This window comes from Nesoenas mayeri, assembly GCF_963082525.1.
Source record: "Nesoenas mayeri genome assembly, chromosome: 7".
Lineage (NCBI taxonomy): Eukaryota > Metazoa > Chordata > Aves > Columbiformes > Columbidae > Nesoenas > Nesoenas mayeri.
The window spans coordinates 6,413,607-6,439,980 of NC_137551.1; the positions used below are offsets into that span (position 1 = coordinate 6,413,607).

General features: G+C 37.9%; 1 protein-coding gene across 1 annotated transcript in view; it reads left to right on the top strand.

The window, feature by feature from the left end:
• The window catches only part of CTNNA3 (catenin alpha 3), a gene marked incomplete at both ends in the record, with an annotated part of 466,214 nt that overhangs the window by 403,365 nt on the left and 36,475 nt on the right, over positions 1-26,374 (top strand). The window contains 2 exons of the mRNA XM_080347591.1: positions 6,044-6,136; positions 15,246-15,427. Coding sequence (XP_080203717.1) covers positions 6,044-6,136; positions 15,246-15,427 — 275 coding nt within the window. The remainder of the gene's footprint in view (positions 1-6,043; positions 6,137-15,245; positions 15,428-26,374) is intronic.

Sequence of the window (26,374 nt, forward strand, 5' to 3'; positions counted from 1 at the left end):
CTTTAAAATTGTAGTAGAAAATCAAATGAAGAGGTTTATCATCAGAGAGTGTTTATAATTTCATAGATGAAAAGGTACTTCATAGCCTGAAGTCCCCCATGTGCAGTTGTGATGACTTGCTGTTGGGGCTTGAAGTTGGATGCCAGGAAGGTGTAAAATTCATCAATACTGGACTTGGCTATACGTATGTTTTTGAGTCATCAGCCTGAGTCTTCAGTAGCAAAACCGTCGAGAATGCAGATTTATTACAAGCATTGAAATGTGGAAAGAAATACACACGACTTTGTAACATGTCAGCAGTAGTAATGGAATTATAGTCTTAAATGTGTAGGGGCATACTTGAATGCATTTTCATTGGGGTCAGCAAAGGCTTTTTCCAAACGACTGAAATCTCTTGGAACAGTGGGCAGGGAAGCTGGGGCGAGTGTCCCATCCTGGCTCACCTCTGCTCTCTCAGCCAGCTGCTGCAAGGCTTCAGGGTAGGCTGCTCAGGCTTCAGCTAATGACAGGTTTCTCTGCTCCTCCAGCACACTGGAGCACACTCTTGAACACATCTGTTCAAGAGTTCTGCTCCTAGGAGTGCTGGAAACCTTTCTCCGAAGTTTTCTGTTTAAATTTATTTCCAAACTCTTTTTACCACCATGCTTCACACATGAGCTTGTGGGTTGTTGCTGGTCAGAGGCTTGCACAGGACTTCATTTGACTTCCGCGTTCTTCCTTGGTTTACTGGAAATTCCATACTTTGTATGTCTTAATAGTGAATTTGCCATTCGGGTCCTGTATTTGTTCTCTCACTCTTCTGTCACTTGTAGTTGCTGAGACTCCAGTTAGTGTTGGAGGTTATGCACAGTTTATATCTTACAGACCTAAATAGTCAACTTTAAACAGTACTTTGAAATTCCTTCCATTGTTCTTATTCCAGTCCTCAGGCTCTGCTGCTCTTCCTGTGCAAGATTGCTGTTCATGGATGATAGCACCTTACTGTGTGTTACAAGTCCTGGTAGTTCGTACCAGTTCAAACATGCAATGACATTTTCTTACCGTGGCATTGAGGGTGAGCGTAGAATTCAAAACTGTCCTTTTCTCAGTATGGAATATCCATGTGTTCACACGTGGAATATTCACATAAATAGATACACATGTGTCTCAGCTATTTAAGAAACAGTGGATCATGAAAGCAATATGAAAAATCACAGATCTTGCATTGAATTATGTAAAACAGCTTCCAAGAAGAGTAAAGAATTGAGTAAATACTTCTATTGTTTGCATTGTTTTTTTTTGGTTGTTTGTTTCTTTGTGGGTTATTTTTGTTTGTTTTGTTTGTTTTGTTTTGGTGTGGGTTTTTTTGTCTTTTTTTTTTTTAATTGGCGCTTTGTGTCTGAAAATTATTGTGGTTTATAATTTGAAGTTTAATAAATCAAGAGCTTCTTTGTGCTTGAAACTTTTGCCTTTAGTCCTTTGTAACTACATAGGGTTTGTGGTGGTGTGGGTGTGTTTGTTGTGTTCCTGAATTTTGTAGTACCGATGGTTCAAAACCTGGTAGATCTGGACTTTGGAGAAAATTGCTTAGGAAGAACTCAATAGGAGTGTAGTCTTCTGGCTGGGAAAATGAGCTTTCCACAGGAAACCTCTCATCCCAGCCACAGATAAATTTTACCAACCTGAAAAGGGCATATGCATTATTTAAAACAAAAAAAATTCTGACAATGTTTGGACAATTGGGCCAAGAGGGGCTAAGATATGAGCCCGCTTGCACAGGCAGGTGTTCTGCCTGTGAGCAAAGAATTGGCGAGTGAATCCCTGTACAATGCAGCTGGACAGAGATCTCTGGTGTACAGCTTGTGGCTTTGAAACTGTTGTATCAGACTAATAGACTCATATTTTCATCTATGGAAAGCTTACCTGAGCCTGTCATTTAGAGATATCTTATGTTAGTGTCATTTTCCTGTCTTCTCTCCTCTCTGAATTTTCTGCATTTAGGCTGGTAATATATTTGTAGTTTAACATTACAGAAAAATAGTATCAATATAAATCTACAGAATTCCCTCAGTGACTCCTAACATAATATTTTTGTAAATACATGCAGTTCGTTGTGCAGTGGCGATGGTATAAAGCTCTTACTGACATGACCTAAAATGCGCTTATGTTATTAACCACTCTGCCCTGTCACATCATCTTGTATTCCATGTTTTATATAACGGAAAAAATACATACTGGAAATGTGTGATTGTCTAACATTCCCAAGTATGTGTTCACGGAGGAAGGAATAGTGCCCTGCTATCATGAATCCAACATTATGATCATTGAGGGGAAAAAAAAAATTAACTAATGTTTATAAAATCCTGAGAATCGCAATGCATTTCTCTGTGTAGTAACCCAGTATCGTTTTGCTTTAAGAAGGAAGTAATTTCTTTTTTTCTGTACATCTCTCACTGAACCAAGGCTATTACCTGATAGAGGGCCCTGGTCAGTGCAGTCCTGAGAAGCTGAAGTAACTCCGTTTCGATACACTTTCAGTTGTTGATTCTCTGATAAGAGTGTCTGTAAGTGTTTCAATTAAAGTGAGTTTGTGATAGTTATTTTTATTTCATGGATATCCATCCACAGCAAAATCTGATTTTCCAGCCACACTGCAGGTGTTCAAACAAGTTTTGCTTGGTAACACCTTCGGCTGCTGTGGGATTCTTACAACATCTAATTCCAGGACAAAAGCTGAGAGACTTTAGCACACTGTTAGTCTTTGTGTGAAAATAAAATATTCCTTTTGCCTGCTTTACCAGTGTAGCATTATGCTTATCTTTGCCTCAAAAGTTGCTTACCTCCCTGTTTTCTTGAGGAAGCCTAGGTGTATTTTCACCATCAGCATTCTGTTTCTGCCAGCTTGAGCACCAGCTTTCAGTTCTTTATTTCTTAGAATGTTTTCCCATAGAAATTACTGTTTTGTTCAGTGAGTGAAATTGACTTATGTGCTCTTCAAGTACTGGAGTGCTATTTAAACCTTGTTTCAAGGCTGACCTTGAAGTCTAGTCGCTTATATACTGCTCTCTTGCCACAGAGACACTTTCCCAAAGGATATGAACGTGAGCAGGTGGATTTATTCAGTTCAGGGTCGTGCCATTACTGTGCTGTGGACCCAGAAATAAAATAACAGAACCTGATAGTGTCCCTCTGAACAGATCTTGTTTGTATATAACTTGACAGTAAGAATAAGGTGATGAGAACATACAGTGATTCTGGATTTAAAAAATTACATTTGACATGATAGAAAATTGGGTAAAAGTAATGACCAGGCTTCTTTCTGTGTGACTTTGGTAGCGTTATCTGATGGTCCTCCTCTTGTCATGGTTCTCTTGGCACATCAGGCTTTTTGGGATACTAGGAATGTCAGGATTTCCCTCTAATTGGAACTCTAGATGTCAAGCTGTAGTAGATCTGTTGCTAGTTATATATTGACTCTGGTTCTATATCTTTGTAGTTCTTCAAAATCTGAATCTAATTGATAAGGGCAAATTTTTGAGTGCCCTGTTGCATCAGCAGAACCAATATTATTTTTTAAGTAGTTCATAATCCCAAAAGTTTTGTCTGCTTCATTGTGCAGTGCTTTGTTAATATGAGGAAACTTGCTTTTAGTGTCTTATTTAGGGTCCTTCATATAGCCATGTTCATTATGTCTTTTTTTTTTTTTTTTGACTATTTATGACTCAATTCAGAATTCCTGAATGAAGACTATTTTTTTTTTCTTTTTTTGTAAAATGTGTTGTTAGGTGGGAAGGAGGAAATAAATGTGAAGACTTGGATCATATAGAAAATTGCTCCTGTCATAAGTTTAACAATGTTTTTTGATGGAATTACACAGTATCACAGTATCACAGTATGTTTGGGGTTGGAAGGGACCTCAAAAGATCATCTAGTCCAATCCCCCTGCTGGAGCAGGAACACCTAGGTGAGGTCGCACAGGAACATGTCCAGGCGGGTTTTGAATGTCTCCAGAGAAGGACACTCCACAACCTCCCTGGGCAGCCGGTTCCAGTGCTCTGTCACCCTTACTGAGAAGAAGTTTTTTCTCAAATTTAAGTGGAACCTCTTGTGTTCCAGCTTGATCCCATTACCCCTTGTCCTATCATCATTTGCCACCGAGAAGAGCCTGGCTCCGTCCTCGTGGCACTCACCCTTTATATATTTATAAACATTAATAAGGTCACCCCTCAGTCTCCTCTTCTCCAAACTAAAGAGACCCAGCTCCCTCAGCCTTTCCTCATAAGGGAGGTGCTCCACTCCCTTAATCATCTTCATTGCCCTATGCTGGACCCTCTCCAGCAGTTCCCTGTCCTTCTTGAACTGAGGGGCCCAGAACTGGACACAATACTCCAGATGGGGTCTCACCCGGGCAGAGTAGAGGGGAGGGAGGACCTCTCTCGATCTACTAACCACCCCCCTTCTAATACACCCCAGGATGCCATTGGCCTTCCTGGCCACAAGGGCACAGTGCTGGCTCATGGTCATCCTGTTGTCCACCAGGACCCCCAGGTCCCTTTCCCCTACACTGCTCTCTAATATGTAATTTCCCAACCTATACTGGAACCTGGGGTTGTTCCTGCCCAGATGCAGGACTCTACACTTTCCCTTGTTCAATTTCATTAGGTTATTCCCTGCCCAGCTCTCCAGTTTGTCCAGGTCTCTGGATAGCAGCACAGCCTTCTGGTGTGTCAGCCACTCCTCCCAGCTTAGTGTCATCAGCAAACTTGCTGATAGTACACTCTCTTCCCTCATCAAATTGCTCATGTACGGTTGAAGAAATTCGTACCCAACATCTATGTTACCAAAACAGATTATTTTAACTGTGGGTACATTACAGTGCATACAGTATATACAGTAAAAGACATAGACTGGCCCGTATCACTCATGATTTGGAGTTTATGAAAGAAAAAAGTAAAAAAGTAAAAAAAAAAAACAAAAAAACAAAAAAAAAAACACATCAGTGGAGAGGAAGAGAGAAAGAATTCAGAGAACATGTTAAGAGAGGAAGCTAAAAATAGAATCTTTTTTTCCCAACATATGTAATAGCTACTTGAAGGATAATAGTTCAAGGATTGTGAAACACTTATATGCTCAACAAAGTATAAAAGTATTTACCTAATACCGATGAGTTTTTGTTTGTTGGGAAGAAGGCTTGATATCATAAATTGATAACTGTAAGAACTACTTCTTCCTATCCAGCTAGAGGCAAAAATCACACAGCTCTAAGAAAACATCACAACAGTAGAAAAGGACAGCAAATTATCATAATGCAAATGTGTATCTTCATGTAAAAAACCAGTGTTGCTTAGATGGCAGCTGAGGTGACTAGAAGGAACAGACAGTGGCATATGAAATAATGCCATGTATACAAATAGCAAATTAGGGCCACTTAATTGTTCCTGTAGTGCAGGAACTTGTGCTGCTTGATGGAATTGAGAAGTGACATGTTCAAAACTGGAGAAGTGGTGCTCTCCCCTCCCAGAGTAGAGAGCTGACTTAGAGCACTCTCTTATTTCAGTGTAGCAACAGAAATCAGCAGGATTCTGAAGCCTCTTGCTCCCATTGACAGAATACTAGACCTTCTGAGGGACTACTAGATCCACTCTGGAGATGGGAGAGTGGGTGTGTGAGTATTTCTGGACAGTGAAGAAAAGTAGTAGAAAAATTTGTAAACATAGTAGAAACATATTTTAATTCTAAAAACGTAGGCATCCACTCTGGTCATGTAAAGGTTTCTTGTAAGACACCTTTTCTAGCAACAGTAACACAATATTTAAGTAAAAATAACTTTCCTGAGTACCAACTTTAAAAGTCAGTGCTTTAATTAAAGTATGGCTATTCTGAACTAGTTCAGAGCTGTGCAAAACAGTTTGATTTTAGTTGGCATTTAGTAACCAGTCCACTGCTAGAACAGGACTAGTTGTCAGAGATTATCGTGGACCAAACGATAATGTATGTTTGACATTGATATCAAAGTTACTAACCTTAAAAGCGAATAACCCATTTCTACATTTTTTTTCCTCAGACACCTGAGGAGCTAGAAGATGTATCTGACCTTGAAGAAGACTATGATGCACGTAGCCGTACAAGTATTCAGACTGAAGGGAAGACTGACAGGGTAGGTATTACGCCAGTTTATTTAAAAAGCAATTTGACAAGGGGAAAAATGCTACTCTATTACTGTTCCTACAAAGCCACTTGAAGGCATACAGTGAAACGTTAAAATCTAGTTCGACTCTTAGTAGCTTTCTGAAAATGTGCAGAGGGCATAAACTGATGTGTATGACCTGACAGAGAGTAAGTGTAAATACGTGGTAAAGATGTAGAATCATAGAGTATCTCAAGTTGGAAGGGTCCGATAAGAATCTTGTGCAGGTCACTGCAGGTCTGCCTAAAACTGAACCATATGACTAAGAGCATCATCCAGGCACTCCTTGAACTCCAACAGGCGTGGTGCCATCACCACTTCCCTGGGGAGCCAGTTCCAATGACCAGTGTAAATTAGACAGAAAAATTCTAACACGTTACAGTTTCATAAATGGGGCTTGGACTAATAGCAGGTAGGTTATTAAGGCATTTTTTACATCTGGGTCTTAGTGAAGCCTGCAATGTGTATTAACCCAAACCAGCCTCTACGTATGAGGAAGTTCAAATGCACTGAAGAGTAAGGACTGCACGTGCAACCTTAGCACCACACCAGCTGAGTTACAGACTGTGCCTGCTGTGTTCATGTGAGAACTGTTCTACGTTGGATGGCTTAACTAGTGAATTTATGAGGAAGTATGAAAAGCTTAATACAGTATCTGACAATTTCTGTATCTCCGAAGTTGTGAATCTGGTTTTCTTTTTGTATCATCATTTAACCTGAGGACTCCACTACATTACTGGTTATTGTTTACATTCAAACATTTTTAAGACCCCAGGAACATTTTTGAGGTAACAGAAAGGTTTCTTCGCGCAAAATTCATGTATTTAGCAAGTATTAATCTTCTTTATGTTTCCATTTTAAATGATGTTTCAGCAAAACTGTACTCTAGTCATAACTTTCTGAAGTGAAAATATCCATGGAGTCAGAAGTGTCTATTTCATTACTTGTTTGCTCAATACCTAGGACAGTAACGGATCTCTCACACTTGATTGATTCTAGTATTATTCCCTTAATGGAAATTATAAATGATAGAGCTAGTTTGGAAAAAGCAAAACTTTTTAATATAAAAAGAATTGTGTCAAGAAGATGACATTTTAATTCACATTTGCTTTTCAACAAGCACTTCTTTCTTTTATTCCACAAACAAATATTGTCTTCGTTAAGACCCTAAGTACTAATGAAAAGCTACTAACCAAAATAAAGGCTCTTCACTTGTGTTGCATATGTGTATTTCAGTTACATGTTAATTAACCATCATTTGATTCTTAAAATATTGTGAGAAATGAAACAACTCTGTGAAAGGTCAGCTCGTACTATGTTATTACTTAATAAATGTAACTTGCAATTAAAATATACTAGCTGCCCTTCTCTAATAAAGTTACTCTTTGTAAATGTCAGCACATTGCCCCCACATTACAGGCCAAGATTTCTGTTGTAGTTACGAAAGACAAGGTTTTCCTTCGAAACATTACCTGTATAAGATGCTGTGGTTTCATCTGGGGCAGGTGCAGTTGATATGCTTACGTATTTTCATAAATATCCCATAATGACATCACTTGAAGGTTTTCTGTCACTGGGAAAATGTTAGTAATAGTTTGTAGATGTTTACTATCATAATGTGGTAGCAAAAGATCCACTAAAGCTTTAAAATATCACATTTTCACACATGGCTCTTAATTTCTGAGTTGAACCAGAATACTTATTTAAAGGGAATGTTATTTGGAAAGAAAATGATAAATAACACATTCTTTCAGATTTCTACACAAAGCCAGAAGTAAATGCTGAGGACAGTTGTGAGCAGGGAGCTGGCAAGGAAGAATGAGGGACACAGGGTATTGCTGTGGAAAGATGTCTCTGGGATGTACTTTCCCTTGTGCTGCACACGATGTATAATCCACAAACTCTGATTCTTCATCTTTACCTGGGAACAGTTTTCCTAGTTTTCAGAGTATATTATCAGGGCCATAAATGGCACGTTACTCAAAAAATTAATCGGAAATTATAGCTTTGACTAAATTAGATACATAACCTCTTAACCTAAATCACTATGTTAACAGAAACCTTCACATACATTTTCTTTTAAACAAACGTTTGAAAAAATCAATTTGCTGCTGCACCAAATACGAACAATGATTTAAGGCCTCTTTGTTTTGTACCACTACTTGATATTGATATTTGAAGATTTACACCTAGAACCTATTTAGTAAAATGAAGCATGTGTATAGGGAAGACAGATTTTAAGGTTTAGACAGGGGTTTTGTTTTGTGCTCGGCAGCAGGTTTCCTGTGCTATTGCGAGGCTTTTGCACGCAGCAGTAACATCAAGAATGGCTGTTCCAGAAGTGATATGGCAAGATTGCAGAGACACTTTTTTCCTCCTTGAGATCTTTCCCTTGGGCATTTCCACTACAGTAATTCAATTTTATTTATATATACCTGTCTTGATATACTAGCTCTGCATAATATCACTCTTGATTCCCCTTCCTTTGTCAGGAGTGTTGTATTTTCTGCTATGTCACATCTCTCACTGCTCCAACAGGGAATTACTGCCTGTGAAAGCACCTTTTTTCTTTCTCTTTTTGTCACAACATAAAAAACATATCGCAGCATGTAAAACCAGATGTGATGTGCATATGCCACTTTTAACATCTCAACTAGCAAATCCTTATGTAGGAAAAAATCGTATATTATTAATGATAAGTTCTTCAGAATCTGTCTGTATAGAGATTATAGGTTTGTGGTGAGATGACAGATTGAGATTTGACCTGGTGTTTATGTTCCTGACTCTGCAAGTACATAGGTAATTTCAGAAATGTTCCTTCATTGATCTTTCCCTCAGATAATTATATCTTCAAGACGAATATGTGGATGCTTATGGCGCCATCCCACACTGTGGCATGCAGGTTAACTTGGGCAATGTGCTGTGAGATCCCTCCGTCATTAAACTGGATAGCAATACTCATCATTATTTGTAGGATGGTTTTACATCCCTGAAGAAGATCCTTAGGACCAAATCCTTAGCTACTGTAAAAACAGATGCTGCTTGTGGATCTAAAGATTAACACAGTTTTTCTCAGCTGAAAGCTAGGGCTGCCTCTGGTTGTTGGGTCTGATTTGTGTAGTTACTCTGCAAGCTTATCACACAGTAATTTTACTTCAGGAAATTTATCCCGTCATGATCAGTCTAATTCCACTTGAGAGAGTTAGTGGTTTATTATATAATTTTGCATTGAAGAGAAGGTCAATTAAGTACTTGCCCAGTTAATTTTCAGAGTTATAAGACAATGTACGTTCTGATGATAGGAGAAAATTTGTGTTGAAAGTTACTAAATGAGTTAGGAGAACAGCTTAGCTTAATTTTAAAGTTATTGCTACAGGCTAGGTGTTTATATTGAAGAAGAGGTGAAATGTTTTAGATCATACATAATCCACCTAGGGATGACAAGAGCAGAAATGCTTTCAGGCAGCCGCCTACCCACAGGTTTTCTCAGAGTCATGCAGACTGTTGTGTGAGTACATACACAGAAATGTCTCAGAATAAGATCTTCTTTTATATGGATTTGTTTCATACTATGTTTACACAACAATTCAGAGGTGATAAAAGAGTTGTCTCAGTGTGTATTATATTGTGATTGAGAAAATCCATGCTGAATTACTTTATTGTTTTATTTGTATTACATCTTAAATACAATAATAATTGATTAATTAATCATTAATCTAAAAAGATGTTTAACCTTGAAAAGATGGCCACATAAAAGTCTTACCAAACCAATACAAAGAAACACCAAGAACACCTATTGATACTTGCACAAAACAATACTTAGAAGGGAAGTTAATTTGCCATGAAATGAATCAGCTATTCTTATCAAAGTAAGAAGTACTTTACATCTAAGTTCCTACATTAATAGAAATGCTCGCATACATTAACAGGAGGATGTGGTACTTTGGTAATAAAAAGCTGAGGTTGAAGTATTTTGTAAATTTATTTTTTTTTCAAAGCCACACAGAAGCTTGAAATCCTGATGCTAAAAGTTCAAGCATAATGCAAATAACTAATTTCAAGTAGGTCCTGCTACTAATCATTTTGACAGTTAATACACAGCAGAAGATTCCCTGTCAGAACTCAGGATCTATAAAAAGGATTTAATTTCCTTGCTAATGCTTAAGTTACCCCCATTTTAGTAAAGGGAAGAGGCGAAGTTAATGGAAGACTCAAGGTTGTAGCAGTCCCAATATTATACACTATTACAAAGTAGGACTGGAAAAACTCTGAGAAGTAGGCTGATCTGGCCTTTTATTATAATATACTTCATTCTGACACGTGCATGTATAAGAGCAGTTGCATTGCTGTACCTATTTAGCTCATTACTGGAATTCACTCTTTATTGGAAAGTGGTTTATATCTCATATACCTTTTTTTTTTTCTTTTTTTACTTGTAGATCCTAATTCCATGTCCTCACTGTTTTTTACACTCCATATTAAATAACTCCAATACCCTTTATTTATCCTTTAAGATAGTGCTTTTATTATGTCTTTTTGCTGTTTTTCTTTCCTCTGGATGCTCTTCAGTTGGTTAATGACTTTGTGAATCTCGTGTCCAGATTGTTCATATTGTTCAATGTATATGCCAGCTGTGGTCTCAACAATAAGCACTAGCGTAAGCTTTACAATATTTTCTTCTGTATACATACTTCAGAATGAGTTTTGTATGAGATTTGCCCTTTGTCAAGAGTACAACATTTTGATCAACAAATCCTCACCCACAGAACTGCTGATAACCACTTGTGTCTCAGTTCTGTGTGCATATTGGTGTAAAACCCTGTACATGTCTCAGCTGAAATACATTCTGTTATGTTTTCAGATCAGTTCTCAGGTTTCTCAAGATCACTTTGAATTGTAAACGAGGACCATTTTATGTTAAACCAGGCCTCTTACATTGCAGACGCGTACTGTGTACTCTTGGCTCTGTCATCCACACCATTAGTGAAAATACCGAATGATGCCAGAGTCAGGGCAGGTCCCTTCAGAATTCCTCCTGATAGATCCCTCTAGTTTGGCATGTGTTCTTGACAAGTCCTCTGTGCACAGTTTTCTAGCCAGTATCACATCCACCCAGTGGCAATTACATGTAGGTGATATTTCTGTAGATTATTTATGAGGATGACATGAAAACCAGTGACAAAACCTTAGTGAAACCCAGATTCACGAGATGTTGCTTCTTCCTCTATTGGCTTGTTACCTTGGGACAAGGAGAAATTAGATTTAATATGACAATTGCCTCATCTAAGTCAACCTTTTTAGTGAAGGCTGATGCAAAAATGCCATTGAAAAGTTTGTTCTTTTGTTATTACTTCCTGATAGCTTTACCTTTTTATCCAATTATATTGTATCTAAAAATACAGAGGAACTGGTGTGACAGCACAAATGAGGCACTCTGAACTTGTTCAAAGAATGCTGGACTTCAGCTGGGATGTTACAGTTCTTAGAACTGGAACATGACAACTGGTGACAGCAGATAGTATATTTGACAGAAGAAATGCAGCTTCTTTCAGCTGTCATTATCATACCCTCACACAACTCATCTCTGGGGAACATCCTGTGTATTCACTTTGCCGTGAATTGCTGAATATCCACCGTTCTCTCTTTGGCCTCTTTATACAAACTTGAACAATTATTCACTCAGTAGAAGAAGCAGTATAAGGTAGTGGACACATTTTACTCATTTTGATATAATCAGTCTTAATTCTGTCCTATATTCAAGAAAAATACTTCTTTCTATATTGGCATTAAAAATACATCTGTGTAAGTCCTCGTAAGTGCCTTTCTTGTGCTCACCTTTATGATGAAGTATGCTCAGCTAATGTGCACGTATTTTATGGTGGTGATCTACCAAGTTTATTCAAGAAAAAACAGATGTCACAGTTGGAACTGTTTTAAAATAGTTTGATTGAAATTTATGCTTGTCCTTGGAGTGATTTAGAGAGATTTTGTTCAGTTCTACCAAGTGTTCAGCTGACTGTGTAGCAGGGCAACGAGAACATAGGTGAGATGGCTTCTTGTGGCTGCTGAGCCTGTGCTGGGATGAAGAGGTTAGTTCTCAATTAGGGCAAAGCAGGGACATGAATTGGGGCTTTTGAATCTGTGCCATTACCTTATAACTACTGTATGTGAAGAGCATGTTGGTTTGTATTCTTGTTTGTAAAAGCTCTGAAAAGTTTTTCATGTGTTACATTGGGAGAGTGGGGTTTGTTTTATTTGTAACCTACAAAATTGTAGAAAATTGTAGAGTTTTTCTCTCTTTCTACTTTATACTTACGTTACACGCTGCAACCTACAAAGCAGGAAGTGTTAAATAATTTTCAAAGGGAGGTTCTTCCCTTTGAAGAGGATATCTGGCTCACCTCTGTCTCAGACAAAAGTAGCTTTTGATAACAGCAACAAATTGCTTGAAGATATTTTGCTTCTTGTGGCTTTTCTTTCCCTCCTCTCTTCCTTGTAAGTCGTGAGAATTTTGGTGGTGTGGATCTAGCCAGTCATTTTTTTTAAGAGGATAAGGAAAGAAAAAATGCATGTCAGTCTAGAACTTGGAGAAAATAATCAGAAGTTTATATGCAAGTCAATTCCTTAGAGTGCAGCCACGGACAAAGGTGGAGGGAAAAAAAGGGTTCTTTGGTTTTGCATCTCACTGGCACATAATACACCAGTGAGAGAAGAGTCAAAATCTTCACCAAGTAGTTACTCCCTACGTGTCCTCTATTTTTATGATTATGTGGACAGTTTGTTCTGACCTTAAAACTTCAGTATCTGTGATAGCGAATTGATTGAAACTTAGAAGGGGCCAAAATGAAAAGAAACACCAATCTCACGTGTTAAGTCAAGTTGGAAACGGGACAGTGCAAATAACTTCAGTGTTGGAGACTCCCAGCTACCAGGGATAAATAGCCTTCTGAAGAGTTAATACAAGGAAATTAAGTATCTATATATACCTGGGGGTTTTGTAATAGAAGAAAGGAAAATATTTCTTCTTTCACCTAGTTTTGACTGTTACATGCTACTGCAACAAAAAACATTTTGTCTTAGAAATAATGAAAAAATACTTTTCTCCTATTTTGATACAAAACCATATCTGTGCTTAAGAGGCTGTGTATGCAGTTGTTTCATTTTTGTTGCTGTGCATGGCTTTAAACACTATGAGGGAAATGAAAGAAAAATCAAGGTCAGAACTGTTGTTTCCTTTGCCCCTTTGTTCCAGTGGGTAATGTCACATTCTACCTGAAACTCATTAGTGCTGGAACATAGCAGGGTACTGTATGTCACAATTCTGTCATTAAAATGTCATCTTTCTTGGGGTTTCCAGATCTAGGCCTGTGTTCTTTAGCTCAAAACAGTAGTGAAGCTGGGGGCTAGGAAATACCATAAGTGTCCACCGATCAGCAAATATGTGTTAGATTATTAAAAGGGTACTTCGGTTATCTGAACTGTGTAGCCCAACTCTTATTTTTGCCTGTTCCACACCTTTCCCACCAAGCTGAACCTACAACCATGAGGAAAATGTGTCTTAGTTTAGGTGTTTGTGGGATTTGTTTTGCTTTATTGTTGTTGTTGTTTTCCTTTCAGATAACAGGTTAAGTATTCCTTAAAATAGTAACACTTTCTCATTCTGTGACTGCAATGATAATTTGGGAGACCTGTAATTTCCAGTAATTCATGTAAATGCAAAAATTAACCTTGTGACTGAGTGTTTCAAGCAAAAATGGAATCTCTCAAATTGCATGGCTTGAAAAAAATATACATTACATATTAAACTGCTTACCCATGATACTAATTGTAAGTAATTCTGCCACTGCCTTAACTTTCCATTTTATAGATGGTAGATGTTTTATAAACAAGAACAAGTCACAAAATATTTATTGTTTAATTGCTGCATAATTACAGTGTGTGAATAGTTGCTGTATGTAACTCTGAGCTCCTGATGGCCTGCGGTGCAAGAGATGCACCTCTTCAGAGAGAAGGTGGGAGAGAAATCCACTATGGCAGTAGGGCCACCAAGACCTGGAGGCCAAGGTCTCCTCTCTTCTTGGGGCAGAAGGTTTTAGGAAGGGCCAGGGCTGACATATGGCCACATGATATGTCAGCCCCTGTCTGCAACCTGACCTGTTTCTGACACAGGAGTTATATCTGACCCTTATCTGGAGCAGGCTGATAATCCTTCTTGTGAAGAAGAATATTAAGTGAAATATTTCTCTCACTACACTGTGTTTTCAGAAGTTGATTCACTCTTGATACATTAAATACTTAAGTAATGCTTAAATGTCGGAAGAATACGTGCGTTTAGTGTAGATTGAATGTTCTGATTCCATAGAGTGAGCTTGCACAAAACATACAACTCTTCTAGCTACACTAAACCTTTATTTTCCAAAAGTCTTAGCTGGTGGAATGTTTGCAAATAGTCCAGTCTGGAGCTGCAGCCCAGAATAGGGCCGTGTCCTGCCTGAGCCCAATTTGGCTGCGGCTTTGTTAGAATATGGGATGTTTTCCTCTTGGCATCCGGATACTCTCTTGGTAACCTTATTCACATACTGATTTCTGACGTTCATCTGTCTTCTTCAAGGATGGAAGGTGCATATTTGAACAATTAAGTCCCAGTTCTTAAAATGATACTGTAGAGCCTTCTCAGGAGAGAGGGCAGGCATATCTGAAAGTTTTAGGACAATTAAGCATTTTCAGTTATTCTTTACTACCTGAAAGAATATTGCATAGTGAAACTTGCATATACATCATAATTAATGTCTCTTAGGCTCATTTATCCCTAAGAAAAAGCAAAATCTATCAGTTGTATTTCATAAAGGCTCTTTGAAATAATTTGTTCTTTGTTCCCTTACTATATTAATAGTAATGGTTTCATGGACACCACTGTCTCCATTACACTGAGGTAATTTATTTGGCCCAACCCAATGATAGCATATGCATTTTGAAATTCAGAAGCGCTACATATTTAATAATATCCAGTGGTTTTGTTTTAAAAAAGAAAAACACTCTGACATAGACATTTTGCAAATCAAATCATTTTATGTTTCAGGCTAAGATGACTCAACTGCCAGAGGCTGAAAAGGAAAAGATAGCTGAGCAAGTGGCCGACTTCAAAAAAGTCAAGAGTAAGCTTGATGCAGAGATTGAAATATGGGATGATACCAGCAATGACATCATTGTTTTGGCCAAGAGGATGTGTGTGATTATGATGGAGATGACTGACTTCACAAGGTAACTATGCAAAAAAGAGTCCTCAATATGGAGAAATGTTGTAGACCATTGTCATATTGTTACAGCAGGAAATACTGGGTTTTTAATGTGGGATTGGGGTTTCTGCACATTTTTTAGCATTTTATTTCTGCTCTCAATGAAAGGGAAAAAGTAACAAAATAATCTTGATTTTAAGCTGTAGTTCTGTCTCATCTCTTGTTCTACTTGCACCATACCATGCTATCAAGCATAAAACATACTGTACGGAGCATATGCCTGGCAATACACATTCAGACTTGTGCATATTTTATATCACGTTGCTTGCTATTGCTTTCATCAGAACTGAATAAATGTTCAGTAAATTTCATCAAATTAATTGTACCAAAGGGAGGTGCTGGTGATTCCCCCACCCACCCAGCCCAGTCTGGTTGCTGATAGGTAGTTGAAGCCTTAAAACACAACCACTCTTGGAAGATACTTAATGTTTCATAAAATAAGTCCTTTCATGCAAGATATGAAGAAAAATCTAAGCCTCTTGGAGAAATTCTTCAAGTGTGTAAATTAACAGAGTTGCATAGAGTTGAACCAGCTGACAAACCTGGGATCTGGCATAGGCCCATTCTGAGGAAGGGACTTGTTGCATTTTATCAGGTTCACACTTTCCAAATTCACCTTCATGTGAGAGAAGTTTAAAGACCTGCATGTTGAACTCTGCAGGCCTTTTGTTCTTTTTAAGAGCATATGATTTGTATTGAGACATTTGAAATAGAACATATTGTGCCATAAATTCAGTCTTTACAATTAAAGTCACCTCCCTTACCAGAATTCTTTAAATTATTAGCTTTAGATTAATCAAGATTAACAAGGCCAGTGTATTGTCTTAGCTTTGCATCTGTGCCTCTCAGTTGAATACACCATAATTTGTAGTTTTGACCCTAAGAGCAGCTCTTGTCCAGTGTTGCTGATATCCAAAGGTTCCACAGAGAACTCTGAAATGACTCAGGTAAAATAACTTACCTGAAAGTCAAATCAAAATCTATTGGGTAGAATGGAAATCCTAGTCTTTCCTTCAGAATATGGTAGGCAACTATGTTATTGGAAGATGGATTTTGATGATTCTCTTCCAAATTTTAGGAAATATGTTATTCATTTTACTTCATAGATGTTTAAACTATAACTTGAGATAGGAAGTATATACTCCTGTATGATATGTTTGATGCTTGTAGTTTCTTGGGGGGTATGACCATCCTACAAAGGTTCTTGTTGAGTTTCTAGGACTGTTTGTAACAGAGGCCAAGGTCGCCCTGTAGTACTATACATACAAGTATCTTACAAGATACTTTTGTATCTTACATAACTTTTTACCTTACATCTTCAGAAAGCTGGTTTTGAATACATCTGTCAGTAGTATGTTTTCAAGTTTTGTTGTTTCTTTAATGATGCCAGGCAAGGTCTTGTAAAATGAAGGCTTGTATCTGTCTAAACAATAGTTAAACTCTTCCCTTCCTCTTGTTGTTGTATGAAAGGTGGCAGTTAAGTGCTGAGGAGCACAGCTGGCTTCCTTGCTTCCTTCTCTGGGAACACCTGGGGATGAATAGTGCAGAAGCCACAGCAGGCACCAGCTCACCTTAGGGGTTGGTGTCTCCAGTCTGTACTTCCAAGTTCTTGGACATGGAAGAAGTAAAATATTCTGGCATTTTTTATTTGTTACATCAGAAGCTACTCAGGCAAACAGTAAATTTCTGTATTTGAGTCACTTGTTATGTAAGTCAATTTCTGTTTTCTTTCAAATGTATTATCTTGCATTCATTTTTATTTAATCTTAGTGAGTGCTTTCCAAAGTTTTAGTTTTTCAAGGTCATCTTGGCATCTTAGTGTGTTAGCATGTGTGTATTGTCCTGAACATTTATGCAACATATTCAACTAAAACCAAATCAGTGTTGATATCAGAATAACTCATTATTCAGACAGAAGGGAATGGGAATAGTGCTGGCATAAGGTATTGATGTATATGCCTCAGATCATTAACAAAACTACTCCAGGGTGATTTCAGTGAAGGCTAGTGATAATCAGTGGTTGTTCAGTGAGAGTTAATATTGGTGTGAAGAGTAACCATGTGAAGTAGCTTATTATGGTTTAGCTTCCTCATTTGATTATAGAGGCAGATGCCTCTGCTTTATTTTCTTTTTGAGTCTTAATGGAAGGGACCTGCAGAACCTTATTGGAGGTGATTTTTATCCTACTGAAGATAGACACTAGGCTGGGCTACTGTAATTTTAAGTAATACGTATTTTTCCAGCTTGCTTTCAACTTCATATATGCTACATGACATAAGCGTACTAAAACTTGAGGAAACTTGCTGCCGTGAACCATCCTGTTAATCATTGTCATAGAAAACTTATACCTGGCAGATGGAAAAGCAGTTGAGCAACAACAGAAATCTATTGTTGGAAGTATGTGGCAGCTAACAGCAGCTGCTAATCAGGGGTATGTACATGATCAAGCCTGTTTATGCAAAACTGGTTCTATTGATTGCTGTAATGTTAGAAATTCTATACAAATACCATCATATTTGCAGTGGTAAGCTTTGGCCCTGACAGGCAGAGATGCAGACAATAGGTAGCAGGCATTTGCTCTGCTGAAAGCATGGCCTCCTGTTCTCATTTGGACTCCATTTGGACTTTTTGCTTGTAGAAGAATAACATGTGAAGTTCCTGCCAGTTTTACTGTCTGTTCGCTGAAGGTTGTTGCTGTTAGAAATGAGACAGTTTGGTAGAGGTTTCTTTCCTGAATTTTACTTCGCTGAAAATGAACTGGACTGTAGTTTTAGTTTCTCTATGAGAGCTACAGTTAAAAGACAAGAAGAACAAAAGAATGTGAGATAGTGCCTGTATTGCCAAGGCTTCAACAGCAAAGGTATTAAGCAAAGCTGAGAAATGAATGCGGTATCAGTGGGTCTGCTGATGTTTTCCATCTGTCTTCAGCCTGTAGCTGCAGCCTCAGTGAGGACAAGATAAAAGGATTGCTTTGGCCATAGATTTTTCCTAATGGTCATCTTAGATGACTTCAGGATGAGCATTTTGTTTTGTGTAGATCCCATTTTGAATTACTGAGCTCTCATTTTCAGGGTTTCCCACTGTCTCACAGTGCAGAGTGTGTGATGTGCTGGTTGCTGAAGATGTATATCTAAGTGTTGTGATGCTCACTTGGATGCACCAAAGTTCCTTTGTAGTCTCAGGTGTCTGATGCCTGAAATGCCATAGCAATACAAGGACTGTTACTGATTTGAAAACTCAGTCCAAAACTTTTGTCTACTGGTTTCAAAATAGGGTTTTCAGCTGGTTTTCAGCTTCCACTTTTCAAGCAGCAACAGATGTGTCCTTGTGTGTGAGAATATACTATTTTAAAGGAATGGCTTCTGTCTTGACAATGAATGAGTTTTCTCCTTTAAATTGAATTTTTAAGTGAACAAAGTTCCTGTATAAACATAGAGAAATGAATTTAACTTGCTAGACTTGAGTATATGTGACATAGTTTCATTATATTGATGGGTGGTATCTAAATGAAGGATTGGAACAGAACTGGCATCTGAACAGGCAGACTTTTAGAGGAGTAAGAAGAGGCTTGTTTGGATTTGTGATGTAGGATCTATGTGGGGAGGAGATGCCAAGCCTGTGAGGCAGTTGGTTCACCCCAGACAAAAGAGAACTTAATCAAGAATGACATTAAAGAAAACATGGTTTCATGGAGCTAGGGACTCTGCAGCACTACATTAGGGTAACAACCAGCATATATTATACATAGTTGTCTTAGGGCTAGTTCAGATTTTTTTAAGCAATTAATTCAACGTTCTACTTTGACTTTTAGAGTTACTATTTTTCAAAGCCGTGTTTTACAGAAACTGAAGAAGTAGCTAATAAACAAGCTTGGGTACATCATGGATTCAGTGTCCCAAATGCACTCATTTTTCCCCTGAGCTTTCTAACCATTGTCAAATTACATTATTGCTAAGAAACCTTGCAGGGCTTTTGAAATAACTGCTTATTTATATGTTTATCTCAAATACAGATATGAATTGTGGTTTTAAACAGAAAAAAGTATGAACAAAATTACCCCAAAGACAGTCTGGGCTTAGAGAGATACACGTGTATGTATTCTTCTTAGGAAGCAATGCTGTTATGCACTAGTCTCTATTCTCTGACAGTGTTTTGGAATGTACAGCACGCAGAATTACCTATAAAAGGAATGGAAGGGTGAAAAAATAGGGATTTTTGTATGTATAATCATAAAAATATATATATATATGCTTATATAATTTGAATTTATTTTCTTTGTATCTTGTTCTATTGCATTTTCCCTCAATTCCTGGTACAAAAGCAGGAATATTGACTGATAGAAAATGTTCAAGTTTACAAAGAAGTTAGAGCTTTAAAAACATTTGTCCCATAAAATTAAATCACAAGTCAGTCTTCAGTCATTTTCCTATGTCTTCTGTAGAGATAAATTGTCTCATCTGCTATAACCGTTTTAATCATATTCTGGTGAAAATACTATGACTTCTCTGCTGATAGGCAAAAAATGTACAATAAAAATCCTGGAGTGAGGATGTAAATGGAGCAAGATTTTTTTTTTTCATTGCCACAGCAGATTTATAATTAAGAGGGTATTTGCCAATAAAGAGACACAAATCCCCTTTACTGATAAAAAGGAATGTCTGTCTATTTCCAGTAGTGTGTAGGATCAGAACAGTGCAATTTTTAATTCCTATTGAGAAAGTAGCAATGGTTTAACAGAAAGTTTTAGTGGGCAGCCTTTGAGTCTTGCCTGCCAAGGAAAGTTCCTTCATAATAATAGAGAACTGCAGGATGGCTTCACACCATGTTTTTCACAGCACTTTGCTGATAGGAAAGATACCACCAGCTTCTCAGATGAGATTTGGACATACAAGGCAGAGCTTGCTGCCGTGCTTGAGGTGATTTTAAAGATACACCAGGGAGAGGCCAGCTCTGGTAACTGAGTTCTGCCGGGCGGTTTCACAGCATGCCCTGATGGCGTGCAGTGCCTGGTTGAAGGCTCTATGGCAATCCTTTTCAGTTTTCTGTGATACAAACAGTAAACGAGAATCACTGGGCTTTTACTCCTACCTATTTTGTAGGTTTGTTGACATTCCAGATGGCACCATATGAACAGTTTTTAAAAAAAAGTGCAACTCTTAATTAACTGTTTGGAATATGCCTCATATCTGCTCTCGACACTTGTTTCTAAAATGGCATCAATATCAGAGTTAATATTAGAAAAATAGTAAAAATAGCAAAACAAGTTAACAAGACTTGGAAAAATAATCTAGAAAGTCATCCCCCAAAATCTGTCCCTTTATCCTTATAGTATGCCTAAATATGATAGTGCATCCATCTCTAGTACTTCCAAAGACTGCAGCTTAGAGAATTTTCTTTCTGTAGTACTCTTGGTTAAGACCACGTGCAGCTGCCTCCTCTGATACAAGCCAAAGTCTTCAGCCTTACTTCATCTGCTCACCCTGGTCTTCTTGTCTTTGCTTGGGAAAGAAGAGGAGGGAGATCTAAAAGGAAGATGGGAAATCATGATGGCAGTTCTGTAGTTACTGGGATTTTAAGAGACCATGAGACAGAAAGGTAATGATGGAAGAGGAGAGAAGAGGGATTCTGTTCCTGTCCAAGTTGATCGATGAAGCTCATCACCATAAATAGCTATTTGTTTTACCTTTTCTGGTGTCTTTTTCCACCTTAGAGTTATCCATGATCCTGCTAGTTTCCCTTCAGTTTTCAAATGCTTCTGAAATACTACAGAGCCTTTCTACTGCACCCCAGAATCCACTGACATCCTTGCCTTTTTCTGGCCCCTCCAATCCCTCAGATTTATCTCTGTTCCATCCAGCTCCTCCTCAGTCCCCTCCCTGGTCACCATCCCAGTCTGTCACTGCTACAAAAGATAATGGTACCTTTAGTACTAAATCTCTGAACTGCGTAAGTGCCATTACATCTACAGTTCAACTTCAGATACATAGAAAAAGTTTCCCTTTCTCTTGTCTCATCACTCAGAGAATTCATAGGTTAGCATTGTTTCATTAAACAGTCGGGGACGCTTTTGAAAGTCCAGTGTTTGCATCATAAGGTACAAAAAAACCCCATGCATCATAAGATACATATGAGAAAAAACAACTTTAAAATTAATTACTTCATCAAAAAAAACACCCAAAGATTGAAGGTTTTAAAATTTTTGTCAATAGCAATGTGTTCTAGCTGAGTCATCAGAAAGGACAGAGTCCTTTTGGACAAAATTATTTTTGGGCACAGTAGTGAACCCTCCTTAGAGTTCTATTGTAAAAGCAACTTCTACCAGAGTTAATTATATAAAGATGTTATTCAAGACATTTATTTCTGAAGCAGGTACAATTTAGTTGTGTGTGCATATTTTCGTGTGTTTTACCATACATGCTTTGATAAACAGAACCACTAGGATTTACTTGTTACAACATAGTAGATTAAGCAGATGAATTTTACTGTTAAAATGAGCGGCAGAATTGCATTAGCTAGAGTAGTGTGTTATTTAAGATTTTGCAGTACTTGCAGGATACTGACTGTCCTGCCAGAAGTACATGTAGTAGCCTCAGGCAGTTGTAACCCTCAAGTAGAAACATAGTCTCTCAAATTTGTAAGGAATTGTTGAGATGTGTCAAGTTAAATGGTATCATGTAAAACAGAATCAGCTGATATTGCTCTTTCTCTCTGAATGTCACAGAGCTTGTAAAATGTATACAAATTCAGCTTTCAGAAATAAGTAGATTTTGAAGGCAAAAATCCTGTATCTGTGCTCCTGCCCATCTCAAAAGATTTTGACTGAGTCTGAATTTCATGCATCATACTACAGTGTCTTTATTAATGATATTTACATAAATATGATAGTTCATGTGAATGCTCTTTTACTATTTTTATAGTAAAAATAGTTTCAGCTGATTCCTTAAGAAATGTACCAGCAAATATTTATTCAGAAATAGCAGTCACTACACTATAGCCTCAATATAATTCTAAAACGTAATTGCTAAATATTCATCCTCTGATAGCAAAATTTATTTTAAAAATAAGACATTCAAATATATTAGTTTTTATGCATCCATATATTTCAAAGTGATAATCACCTTGTGGAAGTCTTAGAACCAAAACATAAATGTTTCAACAACAGAAAACTAGAGGTTTGCTCTGTTATTCAGAGTATTACTCAAAGTATTTAGATATTTGATTTGCCTGCAAGTTGAGTGAAGTTACGCCTGTGAGTGAAGTTATGAGTCCGGAGTGAGGTTTTAATGGAAAGGATTGGATTGAGCTCATGTCAGAAAATTTGCAGGAACTGTTCTACTGCTGAATCACTTGTTGGATCTGTGTGAGCTGATGTTTTCTCCTCTATTTCTAAATGCCTGAAATTGTTCACTGAGAGAGCAGTCATACTGGGAAAACACAAGCTCTTCAGCAAATGATCAGGACAGAAAGATGTTCTGTTACTATTTTTTCCTTCTCTCAGCAGTATAACAACATTGTTCATGTCTTTCTACACTCTAAGCATCCATAATTATTTAAATGCTTTTCTAAATGCCTCTTTCCTTGGAAGAGTGAGGCATTCACATTTTAGTCTTTTATTTAACTACTGTTTTTTTGAAGACACTTTCTTTGTGGAACTTTCATCTCTTTGGATCAAAACTGAAAGTGAACATAATGCATTTTTTATTATCAAGCTTAATGGTTACATGTAGACTTTTGAAAGAAAAGTGGCAAAATGTTATTTTAGCTTGACATTTGACCTTCTTAATTTCAACTTCTATATTGCCAATGCTTGCAAACCAACTTCAAAAACTTTTCCTGAAAGAAAACCAGGTATTGATACAAGTAGCAGGGCTCAAAAGGGAAGCCTTTTCATGTAGACAGGAAATTCTTAAAAAAAAAAAAAAAAATTGATTGGAAACAGAGTAACTTGCCAGCTGGAACAGAAAATAACTTCTAACTTTTGTATGTACAGGCGAAGCCCAGACACGTTGTCTTACAAAGAGAATTCTAGTAGTCACCTGGTTAAAATTTGCATAGAACTCTAACTTAAAAACTCTGATGATGGCTATCCTTTGTGATGTTTTTAGTTGACTTACTGCTGGACTGTACAAAGCCATTTCTGAACGATTTCTTTCATGCTGTAGGATGCCTTGTAGTCATGGAAGCTATGCAGATTAATTCCTCTGATTAGAACGATTACATGCTCCACATGCTAAAAGAATTTTACAAATTTAAAACCAAGAAAATGTTTTCCATCTTAAACAGTGAGCCTCTTAATTCTACTGCTTCTGTATAAATCGTTTATTTGTACTGACATGTTAGCTATACCTCATATATAGCTAAAAAAACTTCTATACATAAGACAAAACAATGTACTGATAGGAACACGAAGATACTTTTAGACCTCTCTGTCTCAGTATCTTTAAGTGTAACTAGTATTTTCTTGAAAACAGTGGGTCCTCAAGAAATCAGATAAGTAACCATTGTTGCTACTTCCCTATTTTTCCGCTATTCCTCTGCAAGGTTTCAATGAATTCCTTGCATTTTTAGCAATCTTACAGTCTGTAAGACTTGTTTCAGGGTACCTAGTACTTCTTGATACCAGTACTATAAGCCTTAGTGTAAAAGCTGAGGTAAAAGTTGAAGGGATAAAGAGGTGTTTGTTGGTTGGGCAAGGAGGTTAATGAGGAGCTAACATTCATAGCTCAGGTACACAGCCAAAGAGAACTTAATAAAATAGGGACATACTTCAATATGGCAAATCCTTAATAAGGCAGATAAACTGATCTATCTGCCCATTGGTATAAATCCATCTAGGACTAGAAGCAAATAAACCACAAAGTCACAACATACATTACAGCAGATGCAACTTGTCATTAAAACAGGATTGTATAATATCTTTTGTGCCTGAAAGAGCTGTGTTTTACCTTTCATCTCTGGGGACTGTGCTACTCAGAAAACAAAGTGAGTTCAGGACTCCCAAATACTAGCTCCTGTCAGCAAAGACATAAGGAGCATAAAGCAAGAACGGTTCAGGCAGAAATTTACCAGCTTCCCGGCTGGTTTCATAGGCAGCTGGGAAGCCTGTGGCAGGGCAGTCTCCTTTGGGCTTGACAGACCACGGGAAAACTGTACCTGTGTGAGCAGCGTTAGGCCCAGGCTAAAGGCAGATGCAGTGCCACCTCACAGTGTCTGGCTGTGCCAAGGAGCCCAGGGTGCTGATAACAATATCCCTCAGCAGTCCCAGACAAGGTAAGCAGTGAAGCAGCTGTATGGTCCATCCAGGAGCAAAAGGAGAGGGAGCCAAAATCCGACTCCAGCATGTGCACGAGGGGTCCGTCCAAGAGACAAGCTACAGGCAAGGTATGTCTAAAGTCCATCCAGAGAGCAGGGCTAGAAACAGGGCAGCAGATAGGTATACCTGTGATTTTGGTGAGGGCATGGTGGGGGGTGCAGGCCAGAGCTTAAATAGAGTTCGTGGGCCAGTGAGCAGAGGCTATGGGAGAAGGCCTCAGCTGAGACTGCTCAGGACCGTTAAGGCCTGTGACAGGTGGACCAGACCAGAGCTGCTTCTCCTAAATCCCTTTTCTCAGGCCATTCTGATGGCTCAGGCCTACCCAGAAAGGGAAGCCAAGAAGACAGTGTCCAAACGGGATATGAGATCATGATCAGTGACCTATTACAATTTGTTGTTCTTATGATGATGTTCAGGGAAGTGACAGTTTTTGTAGCTTTCTCTAGTCGGCACGCCATTGAGCCTGCCTTTTGAACTTTAATGGCTTGATCCAAGACTTGTTTTTCTGCTTATTTTGCTCAAGCTGTTGTTGGGTAAGAGTACCCGGCAATGTCTCCTGGAGAAATAACGAAGCAGTCATTAAAAAGGCAAAGTGCCTCTCCCAGCTTTTTTCCTTTTTAAAATGTGGGCATATTTTTGTGGAATTTATTTGCTATATTTTGTACATGCTGTATATTTTTTGCTGTAACACCATATGTTCAGGCTCCTCCTGAATTAATTAGCAAAAATTAGAAGCTTAAACCTTTGGAGGGTTTCCAAGAAAAAAAGACTGGAAATGCAGTTAGCAGCCCCTCCATTGGAAGTGTAGGCACATAAGTGAATTAATTATGACCAGGCACTTGACATGAAATATCAGTTACTTTTTTTTTTTCATTAATTTAATGCTGATTCAGCTGAAAGTTTTCCTTCTACAAGAGATTAGTCACATTCAGAATATGATGTACACTCACATTTCTCTTGACTATATATTCTCCAAGGATGAAAAAAATGGATTTATGACAGTTACTGCACTGTTAACCTGGCTGATGTTTGTGAAATAGAAGACTGGAGTTTAATTATCAAGGTGGAGTTTACGAACTTCACAATACAGATAGTACCCAATGTGGGTACATAAAAATGAGTAGTAACTTTTAAAAGAAGTCAAATAGTAATTGCAGATAGTGAAATAGAAAGGAAACAGATCAGTGGGATGTTATTTGATAAAGCAAAGGGATGCTCTATGCTATGCAGTGCTGGTTATCACCATTTGAAGATACTCTTCAAAGGTTTGCTTGTGGTTACCAGGATAAGATTAATGTAGTAGAGGGGGTGTCATTTTTTGGTCTGCTGCACTGATCTTAGTGAAGAGGCAAGTTGGCATTCTGGAGAAATGGCACTGAGGAAAGCTTCTCTTCAGGGACTTCTCTGGCATCTTAGAAGAAACTCCATCAACTTAGTGTTTCAAGGTTTCTCTGTCAGAATGTAAAACATGAAAAAATCTTGAGGCTGTAAGTCATATTGTCCAAAGCAAAGTGATTTTGTAATATTCTAAGAATCAGGTACTTTACATATACAGTAAGTCATAAGCATTGGAGAAAAATTAGGCTTTGGCCCTTTGTG